This window comes from Falco punctatus (genome assembly GCF_963210335.1).
Source record: "Falco punctatus genome assembly, chromosome: 2".
NCBI classification, from domain to species: domain Eukaryota; kingdom Metazoa; phylum Chordata; class Aves; order Falconiformes; family Falconidae; genus Falco; species Falco punctatus.
The window spans coordinates 15,662,982-15,683,580 of NC_137581.1; the positions used below are offsets into that span (position 1 = coordinate 15,662,982).

General features: G+C 37.4%; 1 protein-coding gene across 8 annotated transcripts in view; it reads left to right on the forward strand.

Moving 5' to 3' along the window:
* YAP1 (Yes1 associated transcriptional regulator) overlaps window positions 1–20,599 on the forward strand; it is a 98,603-nt gene that overhangs the window by 73,835 nt on the left and 4,169 nt on the right. For 2 of the 8 annotated variants that reach the window (XM_080376492.1, XM_080376488.1), the window contains 4 exons: window positions 1,600–1,793; window positions 3,281–3,328; window positions 14,636–14,766; window positions 19,910–20,022. In XM_080376492.1, coding sequence (XP_080232618.1) covers window positions 1,600–1,793; window positions 3,281–3,328; window positions 14,636–14,766; window positions 19,910–20,022 — 486 coding nt within the window. The remainder of the gene's footprint in view (window positions 1–1,599; window positions 1,794–3,280; window positions 3,329–14,635; window positions 14,767–19,909; window positions 20,023–20,599) is intronic. The other 6 variants (XM_080376493.1, XM_080376489.1, XM_080376494.1 and 3 more) reach the window with 3 other exon arrangements.

Below are 20,599 nucleotides of genomic sequence, written 5' to 3' on the forward strand. Positions count from 1 at the left end.
CAAGCTATTTAACACTTCATTTTATTTTGACTTCGCTCATGAAAATGTGACCCACCTGTCCATTAGACTCTGTGCTGGACCTATGGAATTTATTGGAAAAAAAAAAAGTTGAAAGAGTAGACTGGAGAGTTAAGTATGTAACTGGTTTTGACGACTTTTTATTTTTCTTTCCTATGCTCACTCCAGTGAGCATATGGCTTTTTTTCTTCCTATGGTGTTACTTCTCAGTGGGAAGATGAGCTGTGGCAAGGGGAGAAGGGAGCATGACTGTGAAAGGGAGCAAGACTGAAGCAACAGCCATTTTTACTGCTATTATGAGATAAATATATTTAGGCTTTCTTGGAACAGGAGAACACTACTGTACCTTAAGCTGAACACTGAGAAGACAGTGGAGACTGAAGGGCTTTTCAGAGGAAAAGCTGATAATTCTCTTTCTTATGATTATTAGAAGCGTTAGTATTCCAGGAAGCCTCTCTATATGATGAAAACATTAATTCAAACTAATATAACAGATGGTTTTCTTTGCACCAAATCAGCCTGTCATCCTAGAAGAAGCTCACTCCCTTTTTTCCCTTAGTTCCCATAAACCATAATCCTCATTCCCAGAAAAAAATAAAATCCCTACCACTCTCCTATCACTGCTTTGGCAAATGCATTCTGCAGCTTATTGTGAATGTTAACAGAATCAGGCTGTTCCAGACAACAAGATGGAGAGCTAATACCAAAACTGAAAGCCTGACTTCAACTATAGTCGTCTTGGGCGGGGGAAGAATCAGACCTGGCAAGTAGTTGCATCCCAGTCAGGCATTATTTTAATAAATAAAATTGTCTTAGGTCTTGTTTTCATGGGGGAAGGGAAGATAGGTTCAGATTGTGCATTAGGCATACAACAAGATGACACTTTTTCTTCTCTACACCCCAGAAAATATGCGTCACATACTTTTGTGGGGTAAAAGAAAATGAAGAACTAGCAAGATGTTTCCTGTGTTGATGGCAATATTTTTGGCTGTGTAATTCATCTGCCGTTTCTGTACCAGCTCTTAACTTTGCTTGTCAAGGTACCCTGAATAGAGTTTGTAACACTCAAAACTTGACGTGACAAGGATGTGAATGATTATTTCATGACCTGTACCACATTGGGAAGAAAGGTGGCCTTTAACCAAGTGAGATGATTTGTTTTGTCATTCTATGTGTTCTCAAGTTTAATGATTCTGAGATTTCACGTGAATAAGAAAAGGGATTTTATATTATTTGTGTCTAAATTGAGAATAGTTTATTAGGAAAAAGAGAGATCCTTCTAATCAAAGGTGAAGTATTTTACTACCGCTTTTCAATTTTTCACCAATTCACACATTTAACTGTTTTCAGAAGCTTTTAGAACAAGTATGTACTCCTAAACATGAGACTGTTGCATCGATTTCACAGGAATAACACATGTGAGCATACATTTCTCACTGAACGTCAATGTAACTGCATATTTTGTACTGTTATGGCTTTTAATTTTATACAATTTTTAATATATGCCTTCTAAGGATAATACTTTCCCTGCATGTATTTGTTTGAATTTTATTTTTAATGTTTGTTGGTTTGGTTCCTTAGCCATGAATCAGCGAATCAGCCAAAGTGCTCCAGTGAAACAGCCACCCCCTCTAGCTCCTCAGAGTCCCCAAGGTGGTGTGATGGGTGGGAGTAGCTCCAATCAGCAACAGCAGATGAGACTTCAGCAGCTACAGATGGAGAAGGAAAGGCTGAGACTGAAGCATCAAGAACTGCTTCGGCAGGTGAGGCCACAGGTTAGACACCTACTTCCACTATTTCTTTTGTATGTTATGTTTTGTTTTGGCTAAGTTGTCATTTCAGTGACTTTTAAAGACCAGTGAATGTACACAAAGCTTTGAGATCTAAAAAGGTTTGAATTTATTCTGTTACTGATAGCAGCTTGGTAGTGAAAGCAATCAGACTTATCAGACTGAAGGATTTTACTTTCCTCCATCATTCCTCTCTCTAACAAAACTCTCAAAGAACAGACTTCTTTACTTCTAGGGTGACATCATGGACTGTTGGATATTCCTTTTAAGAATATATTTCATATTTATCGAGTACTGAGTCATGCAAAAAGACAAGAGGTTGGTTCCCACAGCTGCTTTAGTTCTCCCTTTTAAGTGGGGGAAAGTCTTTCACTTTTAGAACCTGTTGCAGTCTGTAGCATTTCAAAACAGTTTTAAAGTTTACAGAAGATACGTTGAGGAGACTCCTTGTTGCTAGAATCTTCTCTGTTAAACTGTGGAGTGGAGCATGGAACAACTGAATCGCTCGTGCTGTATTTTGAACCTGTGGTTTTCTTATGCTGAAGAATTTCAAGCTTTGTAATTAGGTTGCAAGCTATTTCAGTATTTTTTTACTGTATGAATAGAGCTGTAGCAAATGTTAAAGTGTAGGACTGGACATTGTAATCTCTGGATTTTGAATTCGGGCTTGACTTCCTTTTGACTCTGAGCCTTCTGCTTCGACTTTTCCATCTGAGTGTTTTACTACCATCTGTGCTAGATACTTAGGGTAGTCCTTGGTTTTTTGACACTGCCAGAGAAAGCACTAATCTTTTCTTTGAGGAAAACTTTCTAAAATCTTACCCTGTTCCCTTTTCACTTTGGGTGATGGGCCTTGTACCAGGAGAGTATAATACCTTCATGGTCCTCAAAGACGGCTTTTCTCTTTCTTCGTCACCTGCAGTATTCTGTCCTGGAATCTGACTCCCATTATTCCCTTTGTAGTCAAGGCCTGTTTTGTAGGAATCTTCAGCATCTCTTGGTGTAGGATGGGTCATCTTTACAGCCATTACTTTGTGTAGTACTCTAGGTAAGAATACATTGCAAAGGTGGCATCAGGACTTTCTCTCCGCTTAAGCACCTGGGCTTCTGCTGTTCCTGCTTTGCAATTAATCCACCAACATTTTACCCTGTGCTACCATGCTTCTAGGTAGGCATTCTAATTGTCTTCTTGCCTCAGTTGTCATTGAGAACCTGACTAACATTTGACCAGGTTGAAGCCAGTTCCCTTCATGTTGTTCTCCCTGGTTGGTAAGCTTATCTGTCAAATACACATCCGTGGTAAATCTGTGAGTTTTGTTTCACTGTGTTGTGATATTCATAGTTTCTCCCTTATCCTGTCTCATCTGGCCTGTCTTGGGGGCTTGATACTACAAGATGGTGTTTATAAGACAGCCTGCATAGACAAACGATGCAGCTAAAGTAATTTTTATCCATCTTATTTTTACTCTTAGGCATTGCGGAATATCAATCCCAGCACAGCAAATTCTCCAAAACATCAGGTAGGCTCTTAACTGATGTTTCAGCGTAATTAGAAAAATAAAAGCATTAAATTAGGCTAGCAGGGGAACTTTTGCTACATGAAGACATTCTAAAAAAGAAAAACAAAAAAAAAAACAAGCCAAGCTCTGTCATACATATTTTTGAACCACTTCTCTGGTCACAACCATAACGTTTTTAAGAGTGCTGCATTACCACAACTTTATATCAATACTTAAAAGCAAATGAGGAATTCATTGCACATTTTTTCTGCACTGAAAACAACCTTCTCGTTTAGCATTCTTGAGGATACTGCTGTTCCAATCCTGACGTCATCAAGATGTTTATTTAAAACAAACCTCCCATTATATCTAAGGTAGTAGCTTGTGACTTTCAATGTTCATATGAATGTTCTTATCAGTTTGTTTAAACAGGTACAATCTTAAAGAAGGATATCTGCAATCAATTAATAAAAAGTCACTTGAAATATTTACAATTTTTAAGCGTGTACAGTGTAACAGAATTACTTAATAATTAGACTAACAAAATAATTGCTATGGGGATATAACATGTAATTATTCCACTTTGACATTTAACAGGCTGCTGCACAGATACATTTTCTGTATAGGAAACAGCAATTCTGAAAAGCTTCCCAGGCTCAGACCAAAAGAAAATCGGTCACAATGCAAAGCATAATAAACAGTTTAATGTGGATTTTTTTTAGGCTCTTAAGAAGTTGAATATGGAGTGAATCTCTGAAAGAGTGGTTTTATGGATATATTCAGAGAGCTTCTCACTTGCTATTGCTAACAGTATTCTTCATCTACCGGTTCTTAGGACAATATTTATATTGGCTTGTGTTGTACCTTGTTTTTCTAAGAAAAAACGCTATATGCACTAGGCAAGAAAAACAGAATAAAAGAAAGTATCCTGTGTTCAGAAGCTATGAGTAGTGGTGTACTATTGCATTCTGAAGAGTACCACAAAATTTGTACATTGCTAGTTCTGTTGAGACGATCATCTTCAAGATAGGAGCATCAGACCTTAGAAACAGTACTGACACCCCAGAAAAAAATACTTTCTCGTTTGTCAGTATCAGTGCAGCTCTAAAAATGAAGCATTGTAATTGAGATGTAATAATTTGATTAATTTAAAGATCATTAACCACCGAATTATCTTGTTGATCAATATTAGTTCCTATTATGGATGAGGGAAAAAAAAAATCCTTAAGGATGTCTGGTATACAAGGCAATAAACAGAGAAGCACATTTCTCCATACCAGTTGGAAGCACCTTATCTTCTGCCACAATTAAGTCATTCAGAAGGGATGTTTTTCTTACTGAACGCCAAAAGTGTATTCTATGTTTTCTTGTATGCCTGCAGCCCTGTCATGTTTGCTCTTCCACAGTATCTTCTTCCTCTTGCCAAGTCAGAAATATGCAGCAAATGGAGAACTTTGGGATCGGTTTCATACTTAATAAGATCAGATTTTTGGAACTTCTTGAAATTCTGGCTTAAAACACTAAAAAGCTGCAAAACCTCAAAGGGACCTTATTAGTAATTCATTAAATTTATACGTATAGGTCATGCTGCTTTGTTTGGGATGGGAACTAATGAAAGGCTTTAGGCAAAAATCAGGATTCCAGTTATATTTTAGCTGGCCTTGTACCAGGCTCATCTGTATACACACCCTCCTGGGATCAGTTTTGTTAGTCTGCACTCACTAATGAGTGTTTGAGTGATCTGGTGGACAGGAAAGTAAGCAATCATACCAGCTCAGAAGTTCTGTAATAACAGATTATTCATATTGTGTAATGTAAATGTATTTTTGTGTTTTCATGTGTCACTTCAATAATGTAGTGAGCAGCCACATGTGGAAGAAGGTGCTTATAGAGAACTGCTTCTGGAAATTGTTCTCTAAGTGCTTCCTGAGGCCTTGTGCTATAGAGGCAAATATTGTCTGTCTTCTCCAGTGATGCTGTTATTGAAGTCCCAGTCTGTGCATCCTATCAAGTCATAGTCAACCTAGTGAATCTGTGAAAAATTTGTAGAAAGAACAAGCATTTCTTTGGTCAACTTTTTCTTTTTGACAGATCCTTTCTTTCCTTTGTGAATAAAATTAATGAAGTTCAGAGGAATTACCTGCTTTCGTGATGATAAAGCTGTGCTTGGAGGAAGAGTAATAGCTTGTCTTGCTAAATTTTAGATGTTCTTTTAAGGCATACTGAAAATAAAATCTTCATAGGTTCAGTGCTCTTGATTCTGGGAAGACTAAGTCTGTTCTAGAGAGGGATTGTCAGGGTCTTCTATTTGTAAAGAAGTTACACGATACCAGCGTTCTTGAGCTTATCTCTAATGAAATGTCTTTTTTATATGGGTTAAAAAAACCTGAGAAGTGTTCCTTAACTTTTTAACTGGATCTCTGAGCTCTTCTTAATTGCAAAATCAAATAGGTTGGAATGGACTGGTGAAAGTCATGTAGTCCAACATCCTGCATCCAGCTCAACCTTCTCCTTCCTTCTTGACATTTTGGTCTATATAATCTGGATGCAGTGTCTTGGTTGTATTGATATCTTTGGTCAGGTTTTTTTGGTACTGAGTGTACTTTGTGTCCTTGCCAGTTTTTAATCTTTCTGCCATGAACTGTAGCATCAGGTAGTGACACCAACACTTGAAGTGTTATGTATGGGAGGCCTTAGCATTTAAATACTGCCTGGAAAGATGAAACAATTGCTTAGTTTCATCTTTTGTAGCAAGTATTTTTGCTTGAATGAAATGTCCAAGTCAAAGGTGTTTGAAGGAAAAATTGTAACTTCCGTATTTACTCTATATAAACAAGAGCTATTGATACATCCAGGAAATTTGAAAATGCCAAACACTGGTCCAGTTACTTGTGCTCATCATCATCATCAATTATCTGTGAACACCTTAAAGATGCCTACCTGTCTTAGTTAAGAGATTGAGTGACTTGACTTGCACTCCATTCCCAGTAGCTCTCCTTCCGTTTCCCTGCAGTTAGCATCTGGCTATCTACAATGTCTCGCCTAAAGTACATGTCAATCAACTTTTGTATGAATCACAAAATTGACTAGATGTTAGGTAACGGATTTAATGCCTCCTAGTATATGATGGAAAGAGATAGAGGCAAATAATGTTGAAATACTGATGGCTGTATTCTAGGATGTTGTGCAGACTACTTTCCTGTGCTAAGACTGAAAGATTTCTGATTTGTCTTCTGCTAATATTAGGGTATTTGCTAGTTCAGCATACTACACAGCCGTTTAAGTGATAGGTTCCTCTATATATGCTTGCTCATTCCATATCTGCTGCTTGTTTCTGGCACTGAGTGGAGATCCCTGTCTGAGAAGCAGGAATTCCTTGCTATTCTGCTCAGTTGTGCTTTCCAACTTAACCTTTCTGTTATCTCTGTGCTGCTTTCATGGTAGTTCTGCATACCTGGTGTGTGCTCTCTGTTCACTGTCTCCATTCTTTTGTCCTTTATATTTTATGAAGTACCTCTCATATTCTCTGTCCTGTTGCCCTGAACTTATATCTTACCAACTTTTGAGTGACATTCTGGAAATTCCCTTACTCAGTGAAGAATCTACAAAGATGTATGCCCAGTTGGTCACTGCTTGCTGAATCACTTGGTTTTATTTCAATTTCTTTTTTTTTTGCATTTCCTCTTACTGCATAAAATATAAGCACTTACAGTTGTTACTGGGTAAAATACTATTTCAGTTCCCTATGAATTTATTTTATTTTTTTTTTTAGTTTATCTTAGTTGGTGTTTAATACCTTTTATCAACTTAGTTGAGAAGATTTCCAGTGTTCCAAGGAAGTGTTAATTTCATAGGACACTATTACTACTTTTCAATAAAAGACTTTTTCAGTCACTTTGCATGTACACCAATACAAAGCTCTGTTACTGTCAGATTTGTGACATTTTCTAGAAAGTAAGGAAGGCATCATTAAAAACAAGTACTGTCTGGAATTCTGTACACTTGAACTTCTGTGATGTTGGTGAAGCTGGAAGTTTACTGGGGACTTCAGGTTTGTTTCGTTGGGTTTTTTTTCTTTTCCTAGTAATATGCCTTTGAATAACAAGATATACTTGTATTCAAATCTTAGTGGAAGCAGTAAGCAATAGTTGGTTTAGTTTCTTAGTGAATCCCAGTGTTGTCCCTTGAACCTCTTGTTTCCCATGCCTCTGTGTGTTATCTGAAGCTGACCTAGATGAACAAGATAAATAACTTGTCTTGGTTTCATCAAGGGTGTTTGTGGTGGGGGTGGGGGGGTGTTGGATTTTTTGGGGTTTTGTTGGTTTGGTTTTTTTAACAAAGATAAGGTACTGAAGCCAGTCATTTGGTCTTTGAACGTGTCTTTTTTGCCAAGTGAAGATACAACCACTGGTATACAGAAACATTTTTGAAAATTACACTTAAAAGATGCAGGAAGAAAATAACAAGTCACTTGAGCAAATTCATAGCTCTGTTGTGTCCCTTGGTTTTAATTTGCCTTACTGCTTGATATTTGATAGAGAAAATGGCCTGTGATATGTCTTATTCTGAATAGCTGTTATGAAGAGATCCAGGTTTTGGGGAAGGCTAGCTGCGACAGTTTTTGTCCATTTTTGTCCAACAAAGTTTTTGTCCCATTTGAAATTTTTGCTTCCAATTGAACTTTTTTTAATCAATTGTCACAAATAGTACCTGAAACTTCTCATTTTAGTGGAAGTAGATATTCTATCCCTCCTTTCGTTGTTTTACTCACTTGATAGCTCTCTGTACTAGTACTAAGTTTTGCTTTGTCCCTCATGGTTTTAAGTTTTCTGTTAGATGTTTCCTTGCACAATGAACAGAAACCGTTACTGATTTCTTACTGTCCAAAATCAATAACAAAATACTACTGGAGAGCTGTCATGCAGATAAGGGAGCTGAGCACTATGTACGGTACTGTAACTTGAATGTTCCAAGTAGGCAGAAATCAATTTTGTATACATTTCTCTCAGTTTTCATTGAACTGTTGGCTTGTTATTGTTAGCTAGAATATTTTACTTCATTTTGTATGCGTGTCATTGAACTGTTGATATGTTATTAGCAGGAATATTTTACTTCATTAGGTAACAAACTTGTTATTCACTGGACTACCTTCAAAAATCTTTGCAATTAATGAACAGACTTCTTTAGTCTGTGGCAGCAAATTCAGCATGTAATAACAAATCTTAGCATATTGCCTCTATATAGGCATCTGTTTGTAGGAAAGTGCTTGTATTTTAGATTGCTAAAGGTCAGTTAAGATAATCTGTCAGGTACCTGTGATTTACTCTGCATCAGTTGCACAGACCTTTTTAAGAGAGCACCATGAGCCTTACATGTAAGGCAGCACATTATGCAGTGCCATGACTTTAGAAATTAATTCAGGAGAAGACTTAACCAGCTGTCGAGAGGCTTCCTAAGCTGGAGCTGAAGGCTGCAGCTGGGGCGTTGTATGGTATTTTTTAAGCAAAATATTTGCTTCTTCATAAAATGACTTCTGACTGAGAGGTCTGGTAGACGTGCTCCGGCACACTAAACTGCAGGAGGTTTAAGACACGAGTCTTAAAAAAAGGAGTCGTCTGCCAGAGATTGCCTTAATAACAAGGCAGAACATGATGTATCTAATGTCATTTTTTCATAATCTAGTAGCTGAAGCACTGGTATGGCTACACCACAAGACAGATCAGACACATGATCTATCAGAAAAATTATTTTTCAGCTAGGTTGGTTTTCTGACCTGTCTTAGTGTATGGCCATAGAAATGCTAGTTCCAGCTGAAGGGAGGGGTAAGAATACGCAGTCAAAGGCTATCTGTAATCACCAGTATAAAGTCACTTTGGAATTGCCCCCGAATTATGACCCATAGTGATTAAGAGATCAAGGCACATATCTTCCTCTGTCCTGGTTAACAAACTCTGCTTCTTCTAAACGCTATTAGATAAAACAGAAAATTTTGTCAAAGCATTGGAAATTTCAGCATGGAGTCAGATGTCCTGTAGAAATTATTGAGATCTTCCCTGGCCGAATTATTATTTAAGTCTTTGGTATTTATGATGAGCAGTACACTAAGGTACTACTTTAAATACTGCCTAGAAAATGCAAGCATTATGGAAAGGGAATCCTGTGTAGCTTTGAGGGTTTGAGGGGGAAGGGCGTGTTGGCTGCCATCAAAATATACAAAATGTGGAATTCAGCTAGTTTTCCTGCAAAAGCAACACTGCTGTTGTTCAGCTGTCTTGGGAACCAAGTGGTTTCTGCAATAGTATAGCTTCATTCCTCATTGAAAACCATAGGTGTAAGTGAAACTTTATTAGTGTGGCTGTAGTTTGTTTCATACTCTGTTGGTTTAAGCGGGGAATGTTGAGCATTGGTAGCTACAAAGTTACACAGTAGGAAAGATACTAGATAGTCTTATATGAGTAATGTAAAAATTCAGAAGCTCTGATTCCACTTGCAGCACCTAAGCTTTACAGATCAACAAAGTAGTTTTACTGCTTGCTTGTGAATGTAGATCTTTATAGATAAATACTATTGTGTGAGTCTATGAAATACCCTGTCTAAAAGTCTGCAGAGTAAATCAGAACTGCGTTTGTTGTCTCTGTCTGGTTTTTATGTCCCTAGTTGCTTCAGGACACATTTTGTGTCTGAATAGTATTTGCAGCTCACTGCAGTGGATTTCCTGGAGTCACCAGTGCTGATTGCAGTTGCAAAACTTAAATCATAGAAGTACTTCTAAAGCAATTGGTCAGCAGAAGATATGAGTCATGTTGACCTGAGTACGAGATGGCCATGAGTAACAGCTTTTGCTAGAAGCAAACAAAAATTGGTGGAGGGAGGCCATCCAGGTCTGCATGGCTTTCGTGATTGCTGGCTCCTGCTGACACATCCCTGCCCTACTGGTGCTCTGAGACACCTCGGCTGGGCAGGCGCAGCAGGAGCCACGGGCAGATAGATATCAAGGGGAGGGTGAAGCAGTGGCACAGCAAAGGACTGCAAAACCAGGCAAGAAGCCAGACTTAATTTACAAATGTGTATTCCAATTTATGCTGCCTTATCTGTACTTGCAATTCTCTGCGTAGCATTGAGTTCGTCACCAAGTGTATACAATACAATTAATTATTACTCTAGCGGTATCACCTCTTAAATTAATTTTGCTGGTTTTCATGATTGCAACACTGAATGATTTATGTTTCCCCCTTACTCTTCACTAATTGCATAACTCCTCATTGCTGAATTCATTTGTCTTCATCTGTCCATGTGTTTTCCTTGTTTCTTTTGTACATAGCTGTAACTTTGTGGCCTCAAACAAGAACTTGAATACTTTAGTCTGAAGAAATACTGTTGCTGTAAGTCTGCCTATAGGTGTTGTGCTCTTTTCTTTCCCTTAGCAGTTCTCTCCCATTCTAGTAAAGCTTGCAGATAAAAATTTGACAGTTGAACAGTATTTGGGGTAGAAATGTTACAACTGGCCCTTGTAAAGTAAATTTACCAAAAAATCCCCTATTATAAGAATATACCAGTTCAAGTTGAGTGACATATTATATGTTTAATACAGTAAGAACATGATACGAGTTGCACAAGGGAGTCTTTTGCCTTTCCTCAAAAACACCGTGAAGATAAATATAAAAATGCTCTGAAAAGAGTAACTTCATAAAGTTAATTTGATCATGGTGTGAATGACCTGGAACTTCATGTAAAACTTAATCTGTATGTAATTATGGGGGGAAAAAAAAAGAATAAGGCCAGCCAGATAAATTAACACAATGCTGACCTTATTTTTAAAATTACTTTGCTTAAGGAGATGACAGATCATTTTGGTCTTTAGGTAATAACCAAAATTCAGCTTTTGTGTTAACAATAGGAATGCTAAGCTTTTATTTTCCCAGAGGTACTTAGTAAGTTTGACATACTTATAAAAGTAGGATGAGATCAAGTTATAGAAATCTAAGCCAGGAGTTTGTCATGGTTTTATTTTTCCTCCAGACTTTAAATACTTCTAATAAAAGATAAATTTTAAAGCATGAACTAAAAGCCTAGAGTTCAGATTGCTCTGTTTGGAGCTGGGAAAGGCTTGTACAGTCCCATACATTTTTTTTTAAGTGCAGGAAACGCATAACTTTTTTTCTTGAAAATCAATTTTGTAAGGAAGAAGAAATGAAAAGACCATTCTCCAAGCAATACAACTTTAGCTTCTGTTACATGCATTTTTAATGAAAAATAGTCGTAATACACTCTTTAGGGCTTGTAAAAACTTAGCTTATCTCACAGAATGTTTAAAAATTGCTCTATTTGTTTCTCAGTAGCTTGTCTTTTTTGGTAAACCCTTTCTCTTTTAGACTCCCAAATGGACATAAATTTATTACTTGAATGAGTAATGGAATAAAATTCTTTTGAGGGGGGAAGTGCTGTAGGTCTGCCTCCTGAATAAGTAGTGGTAATGCTACTTACAAATAGTTAAAAATAGTTGTCGTTTTGTACTTTCAGCAATGTTGTTATTAAAACAAGGATAAAAGTAGCACTATTAAGTAGTAATATTAAAAAGGCTTACTTCACTACATTGTACGTGCCAAAGAAGAGGCAAAATACTGTTCTCTCTCCAGATTTAACATCTCTCTTCATTGCGCCTTCAGTGAAATGTGATTTTTTTTCTTTTTTGGCTAGCTAGTATCTGAACTACATTTGTTTACCATACTATTTAAGTTCATATATTGATGAAACATCAATCTCTGCTACCCTGTAAGGATTTAGAAAATAAAGAAGGTAACTTCCTCATTTTTCCAAATTGCTTATTTGTTTGTACTGACTTTTTTTCTTAAGGCACAGAAGAGAAATTTGTGGGGTTTTTTCTTTCCTGGTTTCAGTAACTCTTGAAAAGGGGAACCTGTATGGATATCTCGTGTCTCTTTCTCTTGTTTTTTTAACTATTGCATCAGGAGTCATTGCTGATTGGAAAGACCAGGCCTACCACACAATGACATACAATGTCACTTCAGTGCGTTATATACAGAAAGGACTCCGTGTTGGTTTTATTTTGTCATCACTCTTTGGGGCGCTGATGTGTGATTAAGCTTCTTCCTCAAGCTGCTGGCACTTCTGGCCCCTTTTCTTCAGCCTAGTCAGGGACTGTAGCCCAAGGAAATAAAAATGCAATGCACAGATCAGAGCAAGAAGGAAGGGAAAAAGACAGAGCATTCTTGCTGTGGCCAGCTAGTTGTAGGTATGTAAGAGCAGAGCGCTCACTGATGGACAGCTCTGCTGTCAGGGTGGAGAAGAAAGATGTGCTGTATTCCAGGTAAAAGTTTCTAGAAGCAGTGGTGCAAAATAGAAGTTATTTTATTTTTTTTTATTTATTTTTTTTATTTTCCCTTCCTCCTTTTTCATTGGACTAATAGCAAGATAGAATCAGTTAAAAGTAGCTACATCACATGAAGGCAGTTTCTCAGAGAAGGGAAGTCGCAGGTGACATTTGGAGGAATTCTGGTCTCCAGAGGAGGGGCATAAAGATTATGAGGTGAGCGAGCAGTTCTTGAGCCATGTCTGGGATGGCTGCTCTTAAGACTTTCTACCTTCTCCAGATCACCATTTGGGAAGCGTTCCAGGAACAAAAACTTTTTTTTATTTTTTCTTTTCTTCTTTTATTTTTTCCCCTTAAATGGATTGAGTCCACCTGTATATCAGCCACCTTGTATCAAGGCTGATGTGGCTGATAAAAGTTTGTAAACTTAGCTATGAAGTACGACCTCATTATATAGTCTTTGCACTTGTTTTATTACATAAGCAAATGATAATCATATGGATAAGCAGCCTATAGAAATGATTCAAAGGTGCCTACCATCCTGTGATCTGTAAATGGGGAGTAGTATTATTACGATTTATTAGAGCAGTGGCCAAGTAAGTGATAGTGAGCAGAGAAGTGGATTTACTTGGAGTAGGCAATTGGGTGTGATAAACACAAAAACCAGTGGCATGTTTGTACACTTTCTGCAAAGGTCTGATCAACAGGAGTGAGATAACCTTGTAGTATAAGACATGAAAACTGGTATTAAAGGAACGTGTTGTGTAGAGTAATAGTCCACAGGAATGGGAGTGAAGCATATGTAGATTAGAAAAGGAAAAAACAGGTGGTAGGGAAGCATTCAACATTTGGCACAATCTGCTGGAAAATAACCTTGGGATTTTTTGAAAAGAAATCACTTTGAAGAAGAATTGGAGAAAGATTATGTTGTATCTTAGAAGTCTACAGTAATCCTTAGGCTAATAATTGAGAATGGATGAAGACCTCTCATTTTACAGGTGAGAAATACTGAGTATTGTCAATGCTGACAAGATTGCTTTTGCCTGAGATTAGCTTCCCAGACACAGCCTGGAAATCACATACTACTAATAATGGTAACAAGATAGTCAATAGATGTATTTAGCAGTCTCTACATGAAGAAAGCACAGGCTTGGTGAACCATTAATGATGTTTTAGGAGGGTTGCTTGAAGAAAATTATTGTATTTTTCACATGCGTAACTCATGGATTACCTGTTTAAAAAGGGAGAGAGAGGACACAGGAAATTACATAAGATTCTGCTTATATCCACCCACCTTTAAATTTGTGTATTTTATGTTAAAACTTATTTTCATTAACTAGTAATTATAAGCTTTATGGATGGATTGATCCAAGCTGGTGCAGTCAGATGCGTAAAATATCTATGTAATCTAGGTTTGTAACTTCAGAAGTCCAATTACTAAGAAGTTGTTAGGGATTGGAAGAGCTTTTAAGATTTACATGTGGGACAAATCATTGATTTGGTCAATCAGAAATTTCAAAATGTATGCCTCAAACATGAGGAGTAAATGGGAACTTGTAGGTAAAGGCTTTAAATTTTGCTAAATGAAACAAGCAAGGTAAAAAGGAAACCAGGGACTAAATCAGAAATTAAAATAAAGGGGAAAAAGATACAGACATATCATAGGGGTCAGACAGTGTTAACAGTTCCTTTCTGATCTTAAGAATAGGCTTAGCAAAAGGATATTGCAGTGAACTAGGAAAGATTTATGTAAATATACAGATACTTATATCCATAAATACATTTATAGTGAAGTCTCCAATACTGGGCTTGACTGGTGGAACTTGCATTATCATTGAAGTTGGTAAAAATTCTCACTTTGTCTTTAGAAACTTCATTTCATTGTAACTGGAAACAGTATAAGCATCAATTACCTGTAATGTCATGTGTTCATGTATCTGAAAAGTGCACTCAGATGCCTAACATGATCTTTCTTTCTCTCCCTCCCCCTGTTCTAGGAATTGGCTCTCCGTAGCCAGCTTCCAACAATGGAACAAGACAGTGGATCTCAAAATCCCGTGTCATCTCCTGGAATGTCACAGGAACTAAGAACAATGACTACAAATAGTTCTGATCCTTTTCTCAACAGGTTTGTAGGAGTAGCTACTAGAGGGGAAAAAAATTGATTTAGAATTCTGTTTGGTACATGTAATAGTTTATTTTGAACATCTGTCTGTGCCAAAAGCCACAGCTGTAAATGAATCTTTCCTTAAATGGCAAGTCTAGTAAAAGTTGAGGATTAAAAGCTGTCTCCTGTGGGAGGAAGTAGTCTGTTCAGACTTGTAGGAAAGTTTTTTATTCAAAGTCATAACATGTTTGCCTCTGCATAATCTGTTGACTAGCAGTCATTTCAAATTACTGACTCAGAAGGATTTGTGAATAGCTTGCTGTGAGATCAAATGAACTGTGAGGCACATTTTAGGACTACACCTTGAGGTTCATTTTAAGGTTTCTCCGTTCACTCCTCCCCTCCACTTCAGGTATTTAATTTAGCAGTATTTTTACTCTTAACGTTAAATCTGCAAATAGTGGCATGTTTCATGTTAAATGCTGTATTATTTCGAAGTGGGTCTTTTAATTAAAAGATCTATAATTTTACAGCACAGACTAGTCTTTTTCATGTAACTCTTTCCTTAACCCCTCTGAGTTGGAGTTTGTTTTGGTGGAAATACTATTCTAATTGCATCTTGCAAATGCTTCGTGCTAATGATTACAACTTGGGAGAAACTGCTGCAACTTAAGATAATGCTGTATATTTTGCTTAGCATGCTGGAAAGAAAAGATGAAAATTGTAAAACAGTCAAATCTCCAAGCCACAAAGACATTTATTAATGCAGTAAAACTCTACAAACACTTCAGCAGTATCAAGTAGTTGATCTGAAATTGGAGTAGTTAATTTTGCAGTTCTCCATTGTACTATATTTTGTCAGCATTCTGAACTGATATCAATTCAGTATCCCCTACCGTAAAAAAGGAAAAAAATACGTATTCTGTCAGAGTTCATCACTACGTTCCTGCATTACCTTGTAATATTAGCCTAACTTTAAGATGCTTATTGTAAGTGCTTATGAAGTATAACAACATGCTTGTCCTTCTCTTTAATGGTACGTTATTATACTCATGGAAAACTCCATAAAATTTTATCTCGATTCTTTCAATTTAAGTCTTAACTTCTATGGCTTTTGCTACTAATACAGTTTCAAACCTACTCATCAGGTAAGAAATCCACATCATGTTAGAACTGGCATGAATTTGGAATAGGGCAAGTTTAAATACCTGTTGTAATTTTAGATACTGAAAACTTCCTTGTTCAAATGTTCAAATCCTTGCAAACCTTTGCTGCAACTATAAATCTCATCCCATATTCTTTTAAATAACTTAAAGTTGTTAATACACACGCTTAAGTTCTTCATCCCTGAAGAGGTAGTGTCACTGTATGTAACTTTTCCAGTTAAATGATGTTACATCACCTTAGCTTGTTTGTTTCATTTTCTGCCTTTTCCAGAAGACTTATCCGTCATTTCATATACTCTGTCCTCACTCTAATTCTTAAAATTGGTAAAGTTCAGTGGAGATCATGCAAGAACATAACCTCCATCTTGCCAGTGGAATCTGTTGTCATGCATATAGTTTAGGTTATGTAAAACATAAAAAGTATCTTGCTCTTAAGCTTTTTCTCCTACTGCATGAAGTATTGTCCGTGCTAGTGATGTGTGTGTGCTACTGTGAAAGCAGGTAAAAACCTTCTATCTCAAGGTACACAGTGCTTTGTATATATTGGAGAAAAACAAGTTTAGGAAAAAAAAAAAAAAAAAAAGGCCTTGCACATGGAGAAGAAAGTAGTGGTGTTTTGTTATGAAACTCATAAGGAAGTAAGCAGTATTTTCAAGTTTTTGGTAAGCCTTTCAGGAAGACTTACCTTCTACACAGATCCTATTAAAAAACTTCATTTTTTGTTAGAGGGAAGGATTGTCCTCCACTGAATTCATCCTGGGTTCTGATGTGAGCCTTAACTGTGCTGGCCTGTCCCAAGGAATAAAAAGGACAAAGAATCTTAAAACTGACCTGCTCTCCAATGAGAAACCTCTATAGGCAGATGATGGCCTTGATGATACTAGCTTGAATTTTTGGGAGGCTGTTGCCATCATACGTTGAGCCCAGGTATATTTGGAAATTTATTCTGAAATTATGTAGAATTGTCACATCTTTGAAACCTGTTTTCTGATGTGAAAGAAATGCGTCTTCAGGTTTCAAATGGCCATGGCAGTGGACTGTTGCAGTTTATTCATTGTGAGTCTACACACATGAAATACAAAATGATGGATCTTTTCTATTAATTAGAAAGAGGAAAAAAAGCTAGAAAGGGCAAATTGATTGGTTTTGGCAGATTGATAATTGCCAAGGACTATGTACTGTAAAATGCAAAAAGATACTACTTGCCTAGTTGCAAATATGTTTAATGGGGAGGGTTTTTTGTAGCCCTTAACCTCACATAAAATACTGGAAGTCTGTACCTGACCTGAGCTCAGAGTATCTTAATTTGCATTTTGGTCTGAGCATTGTCCCCTTCTAAGTAATTTTAGGTACATCACCACACTTAATTCTGGCATATGGGTTGGGTAAGGGAAGGGGATTTTTAAAAAGGACTTTTGTGAATATGCATTGCTATCTCTGAATTAGATACAGTAGTCCAATAGTTTTGCCCTAAAGATCTCCTTGATGTCCCTTATGTTAAAGTTCAGACTTAGAGAAATGCTTCTTCCTATCTTTATAGGGTATATATAAAGTTCCTGGTGAGGCAGTCCTCCTGTCTTTAGGTAGGAGGTACCAAAGTTGGCTATCCAGAGTTCAGGTAGCTGGAAATTTTCCACTGCCTACATAATCAGAACATCCAAAAAATCTCAGAAAATAATTGCTACATTGGAGCAATTTGAGAAAATGTACAGTAGTGTTTTCATTTACATAATCAATCTTGTACCTGCTGTCTTCAGTACTTACTGTCATTAGTGGTATGTTTTGTTTTTTGAATGGGACATCCAGCAGTGCAGAATTTATTAGACTATTTCACCTTTTGATCTGTCATTTTGTATATGTTTTTGTCTATTGGATTTATATTGGTAGTGATGGTAATTCTCTGTTTAACTTCTAAACTGGGATTTCTGTTTTTGTATACACATACTTTAAGAAGTATTAGTTGAAGAAGCATCCACTCTATTTTGGGTAATGCAGTTTAGCTGCATGCAGTAATTTTGGGTGCTGTGAGTACTAAATGAACTATCCTTGTTGTAGAAAATGGAAATGTGTGTTAAGGAGTGATTTGAAGAGACAGGCTGAACATTCCGAGTGTGAGAGCACCAGCCAAAAAGCCTTCTCAACCAGAGTGGCATAGTTCAGCATAGTCTCAGTTCTGTTTTTAGTATTTTGTCCCACAAAGTAAACCAGCATTTTTTTTTCCACAGAAGTTTTAAATAGCTTAATTATTAGGATTGTTATCAAATGTGTGGTGATACTATTTTTAAATCAATCTAAACGCCAAGAAATATTTATGATTTAACTATAAAGAAATGTTGAGTTTCTTTCTTGTATGCAAAGGTGTCTTTGTGAAATCTAATATATATATATATATATATATATATATATTCGTGGCTGATGGCATTCTGCTTGCATCTGATGTTGTCTAGCTGTTTAACCATCATCTGTTTGGTCCTTCATACTTGACAAAAAGGCATAAGTTGTGTATTTCATGAGCACGTTATGAGAAGGATCAGTATGTCTTCAAATGCTAATTTTAACAGTAAGGCAGGCTGATATTACTTAGTATTCAAGCTGGAAAATCAGTAAAGATTCTCAGTGAATGCTACCACAACCTGAAGAAATACAAATTTTGAAAGTATTTTGTGAGGCTTGGCTGTTAGGAGATGCAAGGGGAGGGAAGTAATGGTGGATTTCTACAGCTGCTTATGCCGGCCACAGTTCTTGCCAGAAACCTGCTCCTGCTTGGGCTCTCCATGGACCGCAGCTTGCCTCAGGGCATGTCTACCTGCCGCACGGGGTGCTCCACAGGCTGCAGGGTGGCTCTCTGCTTCACCACGGTCCTCCATGGGCTGCAGGGAAACAACCTGCACCACCATGATCTTCTCCATGGGCAGCAGGAGAATCACTGCTCTGGCGCCTGGAGCACCTCCTCCCCCTCCTTCTGCACTGACCTTGACGTTTGCAGGGCTGTTTGTCTCACATTTTCTCAGTCCTTTCTCCCAGCTGCTGCACAGTGTTTTTTTACCCTTTCTTAAATACATTATGACAAGGGTACTGCCACTGTCACTGATGGGCTGAGCTTTGGGCAGCAGCGGGACCATTTTAGAGCCAGCTGGGACCACCTGTGTCTGACATGGGGTCAGCTCTTGGTGTCTTCTCACAGAGGCCATCCCTGCAGCCCTGCTGCTACGAAAACTTTGCTATGTAAACTCAAGAGACTGGCCTACTTCCCCCATCCCAGCCCGTATTTCCCACTGCAGCTTTCTTGAGCTTGTTCGCTCCAGTAGCGGTAAGATAGCAAATGCATGTCAGGCCCCATGCCATCACTTTTTTGTTAACTGTTCTGTCAACGAGATCGTTCTAAACCAGGGTTTGTTTACAGGATGGCTTCTGTACCAGTATTTGATTTATATTAGGGCGCTCTCTTGCCATGACGTGTGACTGAACTAGTAGTAATGCAACAGTGGGAAGCAATTGAATCACTAAAGGAGTTCCAGCTATAGCTCCTATTTATAACAGCAGGGACCTAAAAATACACTTCAGTGGTTGATAAAACATGGGGACATTAGTAGCTAGATTTTTTTTTTTTTTAATTCTTCTAGAAGTGTGAAAGGGTACGCCATTATTATTTTTATAATCATTAGGGACTCTCTCTGATATCCTTCCAGTAGTTTTTAGCTGCGGGTGAGTGTGAAAAGTTTAACGCTATGCAGAACACAGGTAGGCAGTTTTTAAAAGCTGCTTAAGTATGCTCTCATCAAGTTAAATTGAATCTAAATAATGCGGTTTTAAGGGCTGCATAAAATAAATCCCAGGTGTCTCTCACAGACAAAGGCTTCAGGTTTTGATTAGAATAGAGCATTTCTTGTGACAGTGATGGTTTTCATAGCCCTTGAATTAGTTAAAAAAAAAAGCATTTATTTTAATTTCTTCGTTACTGTATCCTCATTTTTTTTGCTCTCTTTCTTCTGTTACAGCGGAACATACCACTCCAGAGATGAAAGCACAGATAGTGGACTTAGCATGAGCAGTTACAGTGTACCCAGAACCCCCGATGACTTCCTGAACAGTGTTGATGAGATGGATACAGGTCTGTGTTTGTGTACATCCTTAGTGCATGTTTTCCAAATATACTGTGTCCATTCCCAATGAAAAAAAGCAACTCTGAGACACTGTGATACTTTTCACATTGTTTTTCTACCACCTTCTATTTCTGTAGCACAAATATTATGGTTAGATTTGTGAAAAACATAATCGGCTCTGTTGGGAGGATGGGGGATGGCTCACCATATGCTCAACATATCACTCCTCTTGTTATATGGAATTTGAGTGTCCGTTTGCTTTTTTAAGTAATACTGTTTGTTCAGAGCTAAGTGTAGTACCTCATCCAGTGTTGCTACTACACCAAATATTGCTAATACTAATCTCTAAAACAATATTTGACTTTTTCCTTTAAGTGTACAAATTAAAACATGCTAAATGACATCAAAGATCTGTAGAGATTTGGGTCAGTAGGTGGAAAGATTGAAACAAGGCATGTTCTTTATACACCTGCACGCAGTCAAGTTGTCTTTTGTTTTTGTGATGTATTTCTATAAATCATTTTGCTTGTGTGATGCAAGACATACAGGATTAACCTTTAAACCAGTTATCCTGATAAACTGTGT